This window comes from Salmo trutta, chromosome 9, assembly GCF_901001165.1.
Source record: "Salmo trutta chromosome 9, fSalTru1.1, whole genome shotgun sequence".
Classification (NCBI taxonomy): Eukaryota; Metazoa; Chordata; class Actinopteri; order Salmoniformes; family Salmonidae; genus Salmo; species Salmo trutta.
The window spans coordinates 35,833,180-35,848,876 of NC_042965.1; the positions used below are offsets into that span (position 1 = coordinate 35,833,180).

General features: G+C 42.0%; 1 protein-coding gene across 1 annotated transcript in view; it reads right to left on the reverse strand.

Moving 5' to 3' along the window:
• Window positions 1-9,506: 9,506 nt before the first annotated feature.
• The window catches only part of LOC115199661 (whirlin-like), a 137,061-nt gene continuing 130,870 nt past the window's right edge, over window positions 9,507-15,697 (reverse strand). The window contains exons 12-13 of the mRNA XM_029761970.1: window positions 15,115-15,240; window positions 9,507-10,084 (exon numbers count right to left, since the gene is read on the reverse strand). Coding sequence (XP_029617830.1) covers window positions 9,890-10,084; window positions 15,115-15,240 — 321 coding nt within the window. The 3' untranslated portion in view covers window positions 9,507-9,889. The remainder of the gene's footprint in view (window positions 10,085-15,114; window positions 15,241-15,697) is intronic.

The following is a 15,697-nucleotide window of genomic DNA, read 5'->3' on the forward strand; positions in this document are numbered from 1 at the left end:
TTACAGTAGATGGGCTGTAGCTAGCTGTGCAGTTACAGCAGTTGGGCTGTAGCTAGCAGTACAGTTACAATAGTTGGGCTGTAGCTAGCTGTACAGTTACAATAGTTGGGCTGTAGCTAGCTGTGCAGTTACAGTAGTTGGGCTGTGATGATCAACCATTGGAAAGTTATTCCTCTTCATTTAGTCTCTGTTCAGGAATAGTATGTAATTGATTTGATTTGCTATTTCCTCTTCCTGTTGAAGCTATAGTCTCATTTTTGTCCCACTTTCCAGTGCAGCGTTGACACTGTCAAGATGCAAACTCATTTGTTGGCGTTGTTGTTACAGTTGTTGTTGATTTGTTTACTCTATAGTAGGGTTATCTATTATACCTCAAGATAGATTAATACCAGTGTATTTGATCAGAATTCTATGCTTGTAAGTAATTTATCACAAACAATACACGTTCATGTACGAAAGCGCTAATAAAGTTGCTTCAAAGAAAATGCTGATGTTTTAGTCTGTTACATGAAATGATTGAAATGCATATCAGTAAACAGTTTAGTCATTGAGGGATGTATTGGACTGCTGCTGATCCCCTACTGATGTTACAAACTATCTGGGTGGTTCAAGAAAAATGTCTGAGAGGCTAGCGCATAATTTAGTACAGGGTCCCCTGAACTAAACTGGAAGACTTTGATAGTAATACTGTAACATTGTAATGTATGTCAGTTAAAATAATAACAATGCAGTACCATTTACAACCACTGGAGAGAAGCATTGGCATATTGCTGGATAAACATAATAGCAGCCCGCAGAACATGGCTTTGCTTTGACAGCCCGGACGACCCAACATACACTATATATACAAAAGTATGTGGACACCCCTTCAAATTAGTGGATTTGGCTTTTTCAGCCACACCCGCTGCTGACAGGTAAATACAATTAAAAATCACTCCATTGACAAACATTGGCAGTAGAATGGCCTTACTGAAGAGCTCAGTGACTTTCAACATGACACCATCATAGGATGCCACCTTTCCAACAATTCCGTTCATAAAATTTCTGCCCTGTTAGAGCTACCCCGGTCAACTGTAAGTGCTGTTATTGTGAAGTGGAAACATCTAGGAGCAACAACGGCTCAGCCGCAAAGTGGTAGGCCACACAAGCTCACAGAACGGGATCGTTGAGTGCTATAGCGCTTGGTGTGAAAAAATAATCTGTCCTCAGTTGCAACACTTACCACCGAGTTTCAAACTGCCTCTGGAAGCAACGACAGCACAATAACTGTTCGTTGGGAGCTTCATGAAATAGGTTGTGTGCGGCTGCTCGGCCATGGAAACCCAAGATCCCCATGCACAATGTCAAGTGGCTGGAGTGGTGTAAAGCTTGCCACCATTGGACTCTGGAGCAGTGGAAACGCATTCTCTGGAGTGATGAATCACGCTTCACCATCTGGCAGTCCGACAGACAAATCTGGGTTTGACTGATGCCAGGAGAACGCTACCTGCCCCAACTGTAAAGTTTAGTGGAGGAGGAATACAGGTCTGGGGCTGTTTTTCATGGTTTGGGCTAGGTCCCTTAGTTCCAGTGAAGGGAAATCTTAATGCTACAGCATACAATTACATTCTAGACGATTCTATGCTTCCAAATTTGTGGCAACAGTTTGGGGAAGGCCCTTTCCAGTTTCAGCATAACAATGCCCCCGTGCACAAAGTGAGATCCATACAGAAATGGTTTGTTGAGATCGGTGTGGAAGAACTTGACTGTCCTGCACAGAGCCCTGATCTCAACCCTATCGAACACCTTTGGGATGAATTTGAAAGCCGACTGCGAGCCAGGCCTAATCGCCCAACATCAGTACACGACATCACTAATTATTTTGTGGCTGAATGGAAGCTAGTCCCCACAGCAATGTTCAACATCTAGTGGAAAGCCTTCCCAGAAGATTGGAGGCTGTTATAGCAGATAAGGGAGGACCAACTCCATATTAATGCCCATGATGTCGGAATGAGATGTTCGACAAGCAGGTGTCCACATACTTTTGGTCATGTTGTGTACTTCTCCAGCTTTTGAATATTGTGGGGGTTGCTTCAAGCAACGATATATTTTGGTGAATGGTAAGAGACCTACATTAGTACAATTATTCATTCGACAACAGGATTTCACGCAGCGAAGCAACTTCTAGTTGCAGCTATATTTACATTTCTCGCTGATTATCTCCGTACATAGTCAATGAGTGAATGCATAGCCAAAATAGAACTCCTACCTGACTTAATATACCAGTACAGTACACTCAGAGTCATATGTGCTGTCCTGTTTGCTAGCTCTATAATACTAGTCTCCCTGTGGAGCACTGTGAGGGAAGCTCAAGGCCATAGAGACTGCAGCAGAACACAGGAAATGCCCCTGCTTATAGGCAGTGGCTACTGAGCCAATTGAATAGACACTGTGTCAACTTCCCTTTTATGGTGACAGTATATTCTTCATAGTCCCTGAAGGGATAAATAAAGTTGTATTGAATTGAACATTTAATTGAGGATGTTTCAATGTATCATGAAATGGAAAATGTCTGAATAAAAGATGTATTTTGAAATGTTCTAGCTATATTCAACATAACCAGGCAAACAAGATTCAAAACATGAGTTGGTAAATCTTTATTCAATTCAATTCAGTGTTGTACTGCGATGCACTCTATAGACTTGAGGATTATGTCTGATATTTTAGTGCAGTAAGCATTAGGTTATGATTGTACACCTCAAAGACTGTCAGCTGTGTATGATAGGCTGCTACAACTAAAGCTCTAAAACATTAGCCTGGTCCCAGATCTGTGCTTTGTCTCACCAACTCCATTCTCCATTGCTGTCATTGTCAAGCCAAACATTGGCATGACAAAGAGTTGTCATGCTAGCCCAAACAGACTGGCACTCAGGCTAGGTCTAAAACATTGTCCAGTCGGATTCTTCCCCATACAGCCTGAGCCTACTCCTGGGCAACATAAGGTATAGAAACAAGAATCAAGATGCAGCAGACTTGTATATAGTCTACATTAGATCTGCATAGGGGTTTTCATCTTATTTATCGTATCCATTCTTGGTGTTGTTTTGGTGCAAAGAAAAATCCTTAAGTGATATGGCATTGGCCTACCTTCCCCTGCTATAGTTAATACAATACACTTGTCCCAAATGGCCCTCTATTCCCTTTATAGTGTGCTACTGTAGAGCAGAGCCATAATGGAGTAGTGCACTGTAAAGGGAATAGGGTGCCATTTGGGACAAAGTCACGATTAGTCCATTTGCTTCTTATGTGATTGTTACCCAACTAGAACCCGAGAAAGTACATTCTAGAATGTGACAGCAGGAATACTACTGTGATATTGTTTGTAGTTGTGTGATTCTGTCAAACAGTAATTTAATGTGTCTCTCTCTCTCTCTTTCTAATATATGTATATATATATAATTATGTCTATAAATGAATTTACAGTGTATACTTTATATGTGGACAAGATATAAAGTATGTATCATGTCTGGACTGTTTGCATTCACAAAAACGTTGATGTCATTTTTACAATATTAAAAAATACCAATATAAACCTTCTGTCTATCATAATTTATTACAAGCTTATTGAAACATCTATGATCAGTTGTTTTATAGAACCTACAATACTCTACTCTCTTGTTCAATCTTATACTCTGTTATACATTTTATATAAATCATATATAAATCATATGAGTTAATTGATACTGAATCCACAGGCCTGCTGCTACCTGGAGCATCCTCAAATACAACAGGAAGCCTTAGAATCCACTGTAATATCTTCCTACACTGTCTCAAATTACACCCTATTCCCTATATGGTCAAAGGTAGTGCATTATATAGAAAATAGGGTGGCATTTGGGTTGCAAGCCTCTCTCTCACACATACACAGTGTGGATTATGGCTGAATACAACTGCCTCCACCCCTGCTCCGCTTGTAGTGAGTCAGATACCTAAACTTTTTAATTAATCTCGCTGTATAACGATGAATTGGCAGTCTGTTGACTAATTTCCCTCTATCAGGATTACCATCTCTGACTTAGCTTGCAGCTCCCATGAAGTGCCTTTGTTCAGTTTTCTGAATTGCATCTCATGAACACAAAGTAAAGATAAGGAACTATTGTTATAAATAACACATAAATGGATGCATGTCAATTAATACAATCCATTTTAAAATGTGATCCTTTTACATACACAGACTATCTAACATTACATTACAAATAGCTCCAATCCTCTTAACTCTCGAAGGTGTCTCAGTGCCATATACACTATATATTATATACATGTAGAGAAGTATGAGTGCAGGCGTTCATTAAACATTACAGACATTATACAAAAAATATTTTAGAGATGCCGTAAAGGTATAGTTCGACTAAGATTAGATACAATTTATATCCATTTTCAAAGCACCTTCTTGGTATAACCACTGAGGGGAGAGCTGCTCCTGAAGGCAGACCAATTGGAGAGGAGAAAGCAGGGAGAATGAAAAGCAAGCGGCTAAATGTAATGACATCATTGATGACATTACACCAGTTCAACAACATTAGATTCTATTGGTGGGATCTTAGGTTATTTTAGGTTATATTGGTGGGATCTTCTTAGGTTATACTAGGTTCTATTCGTAGGTTATACAGTGCATTCTGAAAGTATTCAGAACCCTTGACTTTTTCCACATTTTGTTACGTTACAGCCTTATTCTAAAATTGATTAAATTGTTTATTTTCCATCATCAATCTGCACACAATACCCCATAATGACAAAGCAAAAAAAGTGTTTTTAAATGTTTTGCAAATGTATATAAATATACATACCGGTATATACTGAAATATCACATTTTCAGAAATATTCAGACCCTTTACAAACATGCTTTACAATGAAGCATGTTTGGCACACCTGTATTCAGAGGTGTAAAGTACTTAAGTAAAAATATTACTTAAGTAGTTTTTTGAGGGTTTCTGTACTTTACTTTTCTATTCATATTTTTGACTAAAATTGTACTTTTTACTCCACACATTTTCCTTGACACCCCAAAGTACTCGTTACATTTTCAATGCTTAGCAGGACAGGAAAATATCAACAGAACCTCCCTGGTCATCCTTACTGCCTCTGATCTGGCGGAGTCACTAAACACACATGCTTTGTTTGTAAATGATGTCTGAGTGTTGGAGTGTGCGGTGTGCCCCTGGCTTTCCATTAATTAAAAAAAACAAGAAAATGGTGCTGGTTTGCTTAATATAAGGAATTTGAAATTATTTATACTTTTAATTTTGATACTTAAGTATATTTTAAACTAAATACTTTTAGACTTTTACTCAAGTAGGAATTTACTGGGTGAATTTTACTTGAGTCATTTTCTATTAAGGTATCTTTACTTTTCCTCAAATATGACAGTTGGGTACTTTTTCCACCACTGCCTGTATTTGGGGAGTTTCTACCATTTTTATCTTCAGATCCTCTCAAGCTCTGTCAGGTTGGATGGGGAGCGTCACTGCACAGCTATTTTCAGGTCTCTCCAGAGATGTTCGATCGGGTTCAAGTCCGGGCTCTGGCTGGGCCACTCAAGGACATTCAGAGACTTGTCCCGAAGCCATTCCTGCGTTGTCTTGGCTGTGTGCTTAGGGTCGTTGTCCTATTGGAAGGTGAACCTTCGCCCCAGTCTGAGGTCCTGAGAGCTATGGAGAAGGTTTCCATCAATGATCTCTCTGTACTTTGCTCTCTTCATCCATCCCTCAATCCTGACTAGTCTCCCAGTCCCTGCCACTGAAAAACATCCCCACAGCATGATGCTGCCACCCCTATGCATCACCATAGGGATGCTAACAGGTTTAGGGCTGCCACCCCTCCTGTCTCAGCCTCCAGTATTTATGCTGCAGTAGTTTATGTGTCGGGGGCTAGCGTCAGTCTGTTATATCTGGAGTATTTCTCCTGTCTTATCCGGTGTCCTGTGTGAATTTAAGCATGCTCTCTCTAATTCTTTCTCCCTTTTTCTCTCTTTTTCTCTCTTTCTTTCTCTCTCTCTCTTTCTTTCTTTCTCTCTCGGAGGAGGACCTGAGCCCTAGGACCATGCCTCAGGACTACCTGGCCTGATGACTCCTTGCTGTCCCCAGTCCACCTGGTCGTGCTGCTGCTCCAGTTTCAACTGTTCTGCCTGCGGCTATGGAACCCTGACCTGTTCACCGGACTTGCTACCTGTCCCAGACCTGCTGTTTTCAACTCTCTAGAGACAGCTGGAGCGGTAGAGATACTCTGAATGATCGGCTATGAAAAGCCTACTGACATTTACTCCTGAGGTGCTGACATGTTGCACCCCCGACAACCACTGTGATTACTATTATTTGACCCTGCTGGTCATCTATGAAAATTTGAACATCTTGGCCATGTTCTGTTATAATCTCCACCGGCACAGCCAGAAGAGGACTGGCCACCCCTCATAGCCTGGTTCCTCTCTAGGTTTCTTCCAGGTTCTGGCCTTTCTAGGTAGTTTTTTCTAGCCACCGTGCTTCTACACCTGCATTGCTTGCTGTTTGGGGTTTTAGGCTGGGTTTCTGTATAGCACTTTGTGACATCAGCTGATGTAAGAAGGGCTTTATAAATACATTTGATTGATTGATTGAGGCCAAAGAGTTCAATCTTGGTTTCATCAGACCAGAGAATCTTGTTTCTCATGGTCTGAGAGTCTTTAGGTGCCTTTTGGCAAACTCCAATGTGCCTTTTACTGAAGAGTGGCTTCTGTCTAGCCACTCTACTATAAATGCCTGATTGGTGGAGTGCTGAAGTGATGGTTGTCCTTCTGGAAGGTTCTGGAACTCTGGAGCTCTGTCAGAGTGACCATCAGGTTCTTGGTCACCTCCCTGACCAATGCCCTTTTCCCTGATTGCTCAGTTTGGCCTGGCGGCCAGCACTAAGAAGAGCATTGGTGGTTCCAAACTTCTTCCATTGAAGAATGATGGAGGCCACTGTGTTTTTGGGGACCTTCAATGCTGCAGAATTTTTTTGGTACCCTTCCCCAGATCTGTGCCTCGACACAATCCTGTTTGGGATCTCTCCGAACAATTCCTTCGACCTCATGGCTTGGTTTTTGCTCTGACATGCACTGTCAACTGTGGGACCTTATATAGACAGGTGTGGGCCTTTCCAAATCATGTCCAATCAATTGAATTTACCACAGGTGGTCTATAATCAAGTTGTAGAAACATCTCAAGGATGATCATTGGAATCAGGTTGCACCTGAGCTCAATTTCAAGTCTCATAGTAAATACTTATGTAAATAAGGTATTTCTGATTTTAATATATTTGCTACAATTTCTAAAAACCTGTTTTTGCCTTGTCATTATGGAGTATTGTGTGTAGATTGATGAGGAACATTTTTAATTTAGAATAAGTCTGTAACGTAACAAAATATGGAAAAAGTCAAGGGGTCTAAATACTTTCCAAATGCACTGTATTAGATTATATCGGTGGGTTTTTCTCAATTCCAGTGTTTTCTATTGGTGGGTTCTTCTTGGGTTAATTTAGATTCTATTGGTGGGTTCTTCTCAATGCTTTTAGGTTCTATTGGTGGGTTCTTCTTGGGTTATTTTAGATTCTATTGGTGGGTTCTTCTCAATGCTTTTAGGTTCTATTGGTGGGTTCTTCTTGGGTTATTTTAGATTCTATTGGTGGGTTCTTCTCAATGCTTTTAGGTTCTATTGGTGGGTTCTTCTTGGGTTATTTTAGATTCTATTGGGGGGTTCTTCTCAATGCTTTTAGGTTCTATTGGTGGGTTCTTCTTGGGTTATTTTAGATTCTATTGGAGGGTTCTTCTCAATGCTTTTAGGTTCTATTGGTGGATCCTTAGTTTCTATTACGCTTTTTTGGTGGGTTCTTCTATGGTTATTTTTAATGCTATTACAGTTGAAGTTGGAAGTTTACAAACACCTTAGCCAAATACATTTAAACTCAGTTTTCACAATTCCTAACATTTAATCCAAGTAATAGTTCCCTGTCTTAGGTCAGTTAGGATCACCACTTTATTTTAAGAATATGTAATGTCAGAATAATAGTAGAGAGAATTATTTATTTCAGCTTTTTTTTCTTTCATCACATTCCCAGTGGGTCATAAGTTTACATACACTCAATTAGTATTTGGTAGCATTGCCTTTAAATTGTTTAACTTGGGTCAAACGTTTCGGGTAGCCTTCCACAAGCTTCCCACAATTAATTGGGTGAATTTTGGCCCATTCCTCCTGACAGACCTGGTGTAACTGAGTCAGGTTGATCCTTGCTCACACATGCTTTTTCATTTCTGCCCACAGATTTTCTATAGGATTGAGGTCAGGGCATTGTGATGGACACTCCAATACCTTGACTTTGATGTCCTTAAACCATTTTGCCACAACTTTGGAAGTATGTTTGGGGTCATTGTCCTTTTGGAAGACCCATTTGCGACCAAGCTTTAACTTCCTGACTGATGTCTTGAGATGTTGCTTCAATATATCAACATAATTGTCCGTCCTCATGATGCCATCTATTTTGTGAAGTGCACTGGTCCTTCCTGCAGCAAAGCACCCCCACAACATGATGCTGCCACCCCCGTGCTTCACAGTTGGGATGGTGTTCTTCGGCTTGCAAGCCTCCCCCTTTTTCCTCCGAACATAACAAAGATCATTATGGCCAAACAGTTCTATTTTTGTTTCATCAGACCAGAGGAAATTTCTCCAAAAAGTACAATCTTTGTCCCCATGTGCAGTTGCAAACTGTAGTCTGGCTTTTTTATTTTGGAGCAGTGGCTTCTTCCTTGCTGAGTGGCCTTTCAGGTTATGTCGATATAGGACTCGTTTTACTGTGGATATAGATACTTTTGTAACTGTTTCCTCCAGCATCTTCACAAGGTCCTTTGCTGTTGTTCTGGGATTGATTTGCACTTTTCACACCAAAGTAAGTTAATCTCTAGGAGACAGAACACGTCTCCTTCCTGAGCGGTATGACGGCTGCATGATCCCGTTGTGTTTAAACTTGCAATTGTTTGTACAATTGTTTGTACAGATGAACGTGGTACCTTCAGGTGTTTGGAAATTGTTCTCAAGGATGAACGAGACTTGTGGAGGTCTACAATTATTTTCTGAGGTCTTGGCTGATTTCTTTTGATTTTCCCATGATATCAAGCAACGAAGCACTGAGTTTGAAGGTCGGCCTTGAAATACATCCACAGGTACACCTCCAATTGACTAAAATTATGTCAATTAGCCTATCAGAAGCTTCTAAAGCCATGATATCATTTTCTGGACTTTTCCAAGCTGTTTAAAGGCACAGTCAACTTAGTGTATGTAAACCTCTGACCCACTGGAATTGTGATACAGTGAATTATAAGTGAAATAATCTGTCTGTAAACAATTGTTGGAAAAATTACTTGTGTCATGCACAAAGTAGATGTCCTAACCGACTTGCCAAAACTATAGTTTGTTAACAAGAAATTTGTGGAGTGGTTTAAAAATGAGTTTTAATGACACCAACCTAAGTGTATGTAAACTTCCGACTTCAACTGTATGTTCTATCGGTGGGTTCTTCTTAAGGCAGGATGTCGTGCATTTTAGCATTTTAACACTGCATGGCCAGCCTGGTAAGTTGGTATATAGGGACAACAATGTGGGAAGGGAGAAGGGGCTTACAGGAGAATAACGGATTGTCTTTATTTTGTCCCCAGGTGCAACACTCCATCAAACTTCTCCCTCCTTCCGTTCTCTCATTCTCCTCCTTCCTCCATCTGTTCCAGCTCTCTAAAGTGCAAAGTCCTGCTGAAGCCCCTGCAGGAAAACGGGAACAAGCATCAGTTCAGGTCGTCCCTTCTTGTTTCAGTCTCTTTTCTTCTGTGCGGTGCCTAAAGAATACGACCCCGCTAAAGGCCTTGCAGTAGGGCTGTGTTAAACTCGGTAACCAGGAAGTCAATGTGGTCCTTCTCTTTAGTCTTGAAGGCCTCAGCGATGATGCGAGCAGCGTCCCGGTGCTCTCTACCCCTCAGGGAGACCCCGTTCACCTCCAGAATCACCTGTCCCACCTTCAGCTGCCCACAACTGTGTGCCGAGCCCCCCTTCTATGAGAGAGAGAGACAGAGAGACAGAGACAGAGACAGAGAGAGAGAGAGAGAGAGAGAGAGAGAGAGAATTAAACATCAAATAAATAATCACTTTCTGTAGACAGGATGTGTAGATAGGATGTGTAGACAGGATGTGTTCTTGCTCGAGAGAAGAGACAGAAGATACGAAGGGAAAAGAAAAGAGGAGAATTGTTTTGGATTCAAGGAAAGTTAGAGGTAGAGGTAAAGGTATAAGTAGTGGTAGAGGTAGAGGTAAAGGTACAGTTAGAGGTAAAGGTAGAGGTAGTGGTAGAGGTAGAGGTAGTGGTAGCGGTAGAGGTAGAGGTAGAGGTAAAGGTAGAGGTAGACGTAGAGGTAAAGGTGGGGTAGAGGTAGAGGTAGAGGTAAAGGTGGGGTAGAGGTAGAGGTAGAGGTAGAGGTAGAGGTAGAGGTAGAGGTAGTGCTAGAGGTAAAGGTAAAGGTAGAAGTAGAGGTAAAGGTAGTGGTAGTGGTAGAGGTAGAGGTAAACGGTAGTGGTAAAGGTAGAGGTAAAAGGTTGTGGTAGAGGTAGAGGTAGAGGTAGAGGTAAAGGTAGAGGTAAAGGTAGTGGTAAAGGTAAAGGTAGAGGTAGAGATAGAGGTAGAGATAATGGTATAAGTAGTGGTAGAGGTAGAGGTAGAGGTAAAGGTAGAGTTAGAGGTAAAGGTAGAGGTAGTGGTAGAGGTAGAGGTAGAGGTAGTGGTAGCGGTAGAGGTAAAGGTAGAGGTAGTGGTAGAGGTAGAGGTAGAGGTAGAGGTAGAGGTAGAGGTAAAGGTAGTGGTAAAGGTAAAAGGTTGTGGTAGAGGTAGAGGTAAAGGTAAAGGTAGAGGTAGAGGTAGAGGTAGAGGTAGAGGTAGAGGTAGAGGTAAAGGTAGAGGTAGAGGTAGAGGTAGAGGTAGAGGTAGAGGTAGAGGTAGAGGTAGAGGTAGAGGTAGAGGTAGAGGTAGTGGTAGAGGTAGAGGTAGAAGTAGTGGTAGTGGTAGTGGTAGTGGTAGTGGTAGACGTAGAGGTAGAGGTAGTGCTAGAGGTAAAGGTAAAGGTAGAAGTAGAGGTAGAGGTAGAGGTAGAGGTAGAAGTAGTGGTAGTGGTAGTGGTAAACGGTAGAGGTAGAGGTAAAGGTACTGGTAAAGGTAAAGGTAGAGGTAGAGGTAAAAGGTTGTGGTAGAGGTAGAGCTTTGTGCCTTGTGGACTCCTGTCTGTCAGGAAAAATAAGGACAGTGACATCAGAACGGAGACATGAGGAGAGAGACATCAGGACAGAGACATCAGGACAAAGACATCAGAACAGAGACATCAGGACAGAGACATCAGGACAGAGACATCAGGACAAAGGCATCAGGACAGAGACATCAGAACAGAGACATCAGGACAGAGACATCAGGACAGAGACATCAGGACAAAGACATCAGGACAAAGACATCAGGACAGAGACATCAGGACAGAGACATCAGGACAAAGACATCAGGACAAAGACATCAGGACAGAGACATCAGAACAGAGACATCAGGACAGAGACATCAGGACAGAGACATCAGGACAAAAACATCAGGACAGAGACATCCGGACAGAGACATCAGAACAGAGACATCAGGACAGAAACATCAGGACAGAGACATCAGGACAAACACATCAGGACAGAGACATCAGGACAGAGACATCAGGACAAAGACATCAGGACAGAGACATCAGGACAGAGACATCAGGACAAAGACATCAGGACAGAGACATCAGAACAAAGACATCAGGACAGAGACATCAGGACAGAGACATCAGGACAGAGACATCAGAACAGAGACATCAGAACAGAGACATCAGAACAAAGACATCAGGACAAAGACATCAGGACAAAGACATCAGGACAGAGACATCAGGACAGAGACATCAGGACAAAGACATCAGGACAGAGACATCAGAACATAGACATCAGAACAGAGACCTCAGAACAAAGACATCAGGACAAAGACATCAGGACAGAGACATCAGGACAAACACATCAGGACAGAGACATCAGGACAGAGACATCAGAACAAAGACATCAGGACAGAGACATCAGGACAGAGACATCAGAACAGAGACATCAGGACAGAGACATCAGGACAGAGACATCAGAACAGAGACATCAGGACAGAGACATCAGAACAAAGACATCAGGACAGAGACATCAGGACAGAGACATCAGGACAGAATCTTAAGTCTAGCTGAGAACAGAGGAGGCCATGGCAGGAGGGGGCTGATAACCCAGGCAGCAGGGCAGGCAGGCTCAGCCTTGGGCACTTAGCGCCAGAGCCAGTACCCCTTAGTGCTCTCACTGTTCCTTTACTGCTTCCTACATTCTAGTCATTCAACAGATGCTCTTTTTCAGACTTACAGTCAGCACATTCAACTAAGTTTAGTAGAAAAACACAACCACATGTCACAGTTATTGCAAGTAGACCCTTCTTCGAAATAGTTATCCGCTATCAGCAGAATTAGTGCCAGGAAGATTAAAACCAAGTCTGGGATGTGAGTGCAAGAAGGAGGCTAAACAATACTTTTGGACAGAAGAAGTAGTTCCCACTTAAGTTGAAGCACTCCGCTGTCTACCCTCATTACGGCAGAGGGGGAAGGCATTCCAACCATCTAACAAGATTTCACTCCAGCTGCTGCTGCATAGACTTGAAATTGGCTGTGCATGTTATGGCAACCCATTGTGTGTTATTTAAAAAAATATATATATATTTTACCTTTATTTAACTAGGCAAGTCAGTTAAGAACAAATTCTTATTTTCAATGACAGCCTAGGAACAGTGGGCAGGACGACAGATTTGTACCTTCTCAGCTCGGGGATTCGACCTTTCGGTTACTAGTCCAACGCTCTAACCACTAGGCTACGCTGCCGCCCATGGGTTATGGCAACCCATTGCATGTTATGGCAACCCATTGCAAGTTATGGCAACCCATTGCATGTTATGGCAACCCATTGCATGTTATGGCAACCCATTGCATGTTATGGCAACCCATTGCATGTTATGGCAACCCATTGCATGTTATGGCAACCCATTGCATGTTATGGCAACCCATTGCATGTTATGGCAACCCATTGCATGTTATGGCAACCCATTGCATGTTATGGCAACCCATTGCATGTTATGGCAACCCATTGCGTGATACCTTCTTCTCCTTAAAGTTCTCTTGATAATATTCTAATGGCACCAACTTACCAAATGTAAAAATGCTCCTTATCATTCAGGCAGTCAAACAGTCAAATCCCACTTCTATTCTCTGGCTGTCCTATCCTGACATAACCTTTTCAACAATGTCACATACAATAACTTGTATGATGATTCAGGGCCAACCAAAAGACTCCATCTCAAATGGCATCGTATTCCCTCTATAGTGCCCTTTGACCCATAGGGACTATATACAGGGACTATATACAGGGACTATATACAGGGACTATATACAGGGACTATATACAGGGACTATATACAGGGACTATATACAGGGACTATATACAGGGAATAGGATGCCATTTGGGCTGCAGATATTGACTGTTCTTTAATCATACTAATGGTGGTGAAACATAATTGATGTAATGAGGCAGTAGTATCTGTGCCATGTCAGTCGGTGGGCTTGTAAATGCCTGGGGAACCATCACGACTCTATTGGACTACAGATTTATGGGGGCTGCTCGTTAGGAGTCGTTGTTATGGAAATCACTGCACGGCTGTCATACAAACCCCTTAATCAGACTCTCCATATCTTGTGAGTCTGAATTAGGTACGAGGATGTTCCGCACATAAAAGACTGCAGAAACACACTATGTACTGTAGTGCATGTCTTTTGACCATAGCCATCAACTCGGAAGTTGTGGACTTTCTATGCAATATTGTGTCTTTTAGGAAGCAACCTCAGTGTATAATATGAAAACACATGCTGTACTTGTAGATACATTATTGTTAAATGAAAACAAAAGATGAATAATGTTGGAATTTAGGTCCACTTCAGTCGTCACATCTGTCCACGCCTGCCCACAACATCCTGTTTATCTGAATAGATTACCCAAGACCCCTGGCACTAACCAGGTGGTAGAAAACTTTCTTCAACAAAGTTAAACATCCCCAGGAGAGATTCCTTGACCTGCTTTGAAATGATTATCAATGCAAATATAGGCTGTTATTACACACATAAACAGATGTTCTGGGAAGCTCACATTTAAGATGAAAGAGAAAATGGTAATGTCTCTGTTTTTCTCCTCAATTTTGTGGTATCCAATTAGTAGTTACAGTCTTGTCTCATCGCTTCAACTCCCGTACGGACTCGGGAGAGGCGAAGGTCGAGAGCCATGCGTCCTCCAAAACACAACTCAACCAAGCCGCACTGCTTCTTGACACAGCGCACACTTAACCCAGAAGCCAGCCGCACCAATGTGTCGGAAGAAATGCCGTACACCTGGCAACCGTGTCAGCATGCACTGCGCCCGGCCTGCCACAGGAGTCACTTGTGTGCGATGGGATAAGGACATTCCTGCCGGCCAAACCCTCCCCTAACCCGGACGACGCTGGGCCAATCGTGCGCCGCCCCATGGGTCTCCAGGTTGCAGCTTGCTGCGACAGAGCCTGGACTCAAACCCAGAATCTCTAGTGGCACAGCTAGCAGTGCCTTAGACCAATGCACCACTCGGGAGGCTTCTCTGTCATGTTTGATGCTTGCTGTAATCCATATTGCACTCATTAACACTACAATACGTATCAATACACACAGACCTTTAGGCACAACATGGGGGTTCTACATCCACATAGGAGGCTGTGGTTCTTACTATTTACAGACATCACAGTATGAAAGCCTTGTGTAGTCTTCATACTGCATTCATGTTCAAAGTTTTCGTAAATGTTACAGTATGATAAACTGATGCAGAATCATCTAGATATTCCCTATACAAGTGCACTTCTTTTAAATGAACCTCCTTGTCAAAAGTAGTGCACTACATAGGGAATAGGGTACCATTTGGGTATCAGCCTCTCTCTCACCTGTACGGTGACGATGCGTGGCAGTGGCTGCCGTGTGTTTGCCCCTCCCTCTATAGCGATGCCCAGAGTGTTGGCATTCTTTACCACACGTACCAGAGTAAGTATGGGCACTGGAGAGCCAGGCTGCTGCAGGGCACACAAGAAGACATCATAGAATAAGGACATAGAATAAAGACGTAGAATATGGACCTAGAAAAAGGACCTAGAATAAAGACCTAGAAAACAGACCTAGAAAAAGGACATAGAATAAGGACATAGAATAAAGACATAGAATAAGGACATGTAATTAGGAAATAGAGTAAAGACAGAATAAGGACATGGAATCAGGACATAGAATAAGGACATTTAATAAGGATATAGAGTAAAGACAGAATAAGGACATAGAATATGGACATGTAATAAGGACATAGAATAAAGACAGAATAAGGACATAGAATAAAGACAGAATAAGGACATAGAATAAAGACAGAATAAGGACATAGAATAAGGACATAGAATAAGGACATAGAATAAAGACATAGAATAAAGACATGTAATAAGGACATAGAATAAAGACAGAATAAGGACATAGAATAAAGACAGA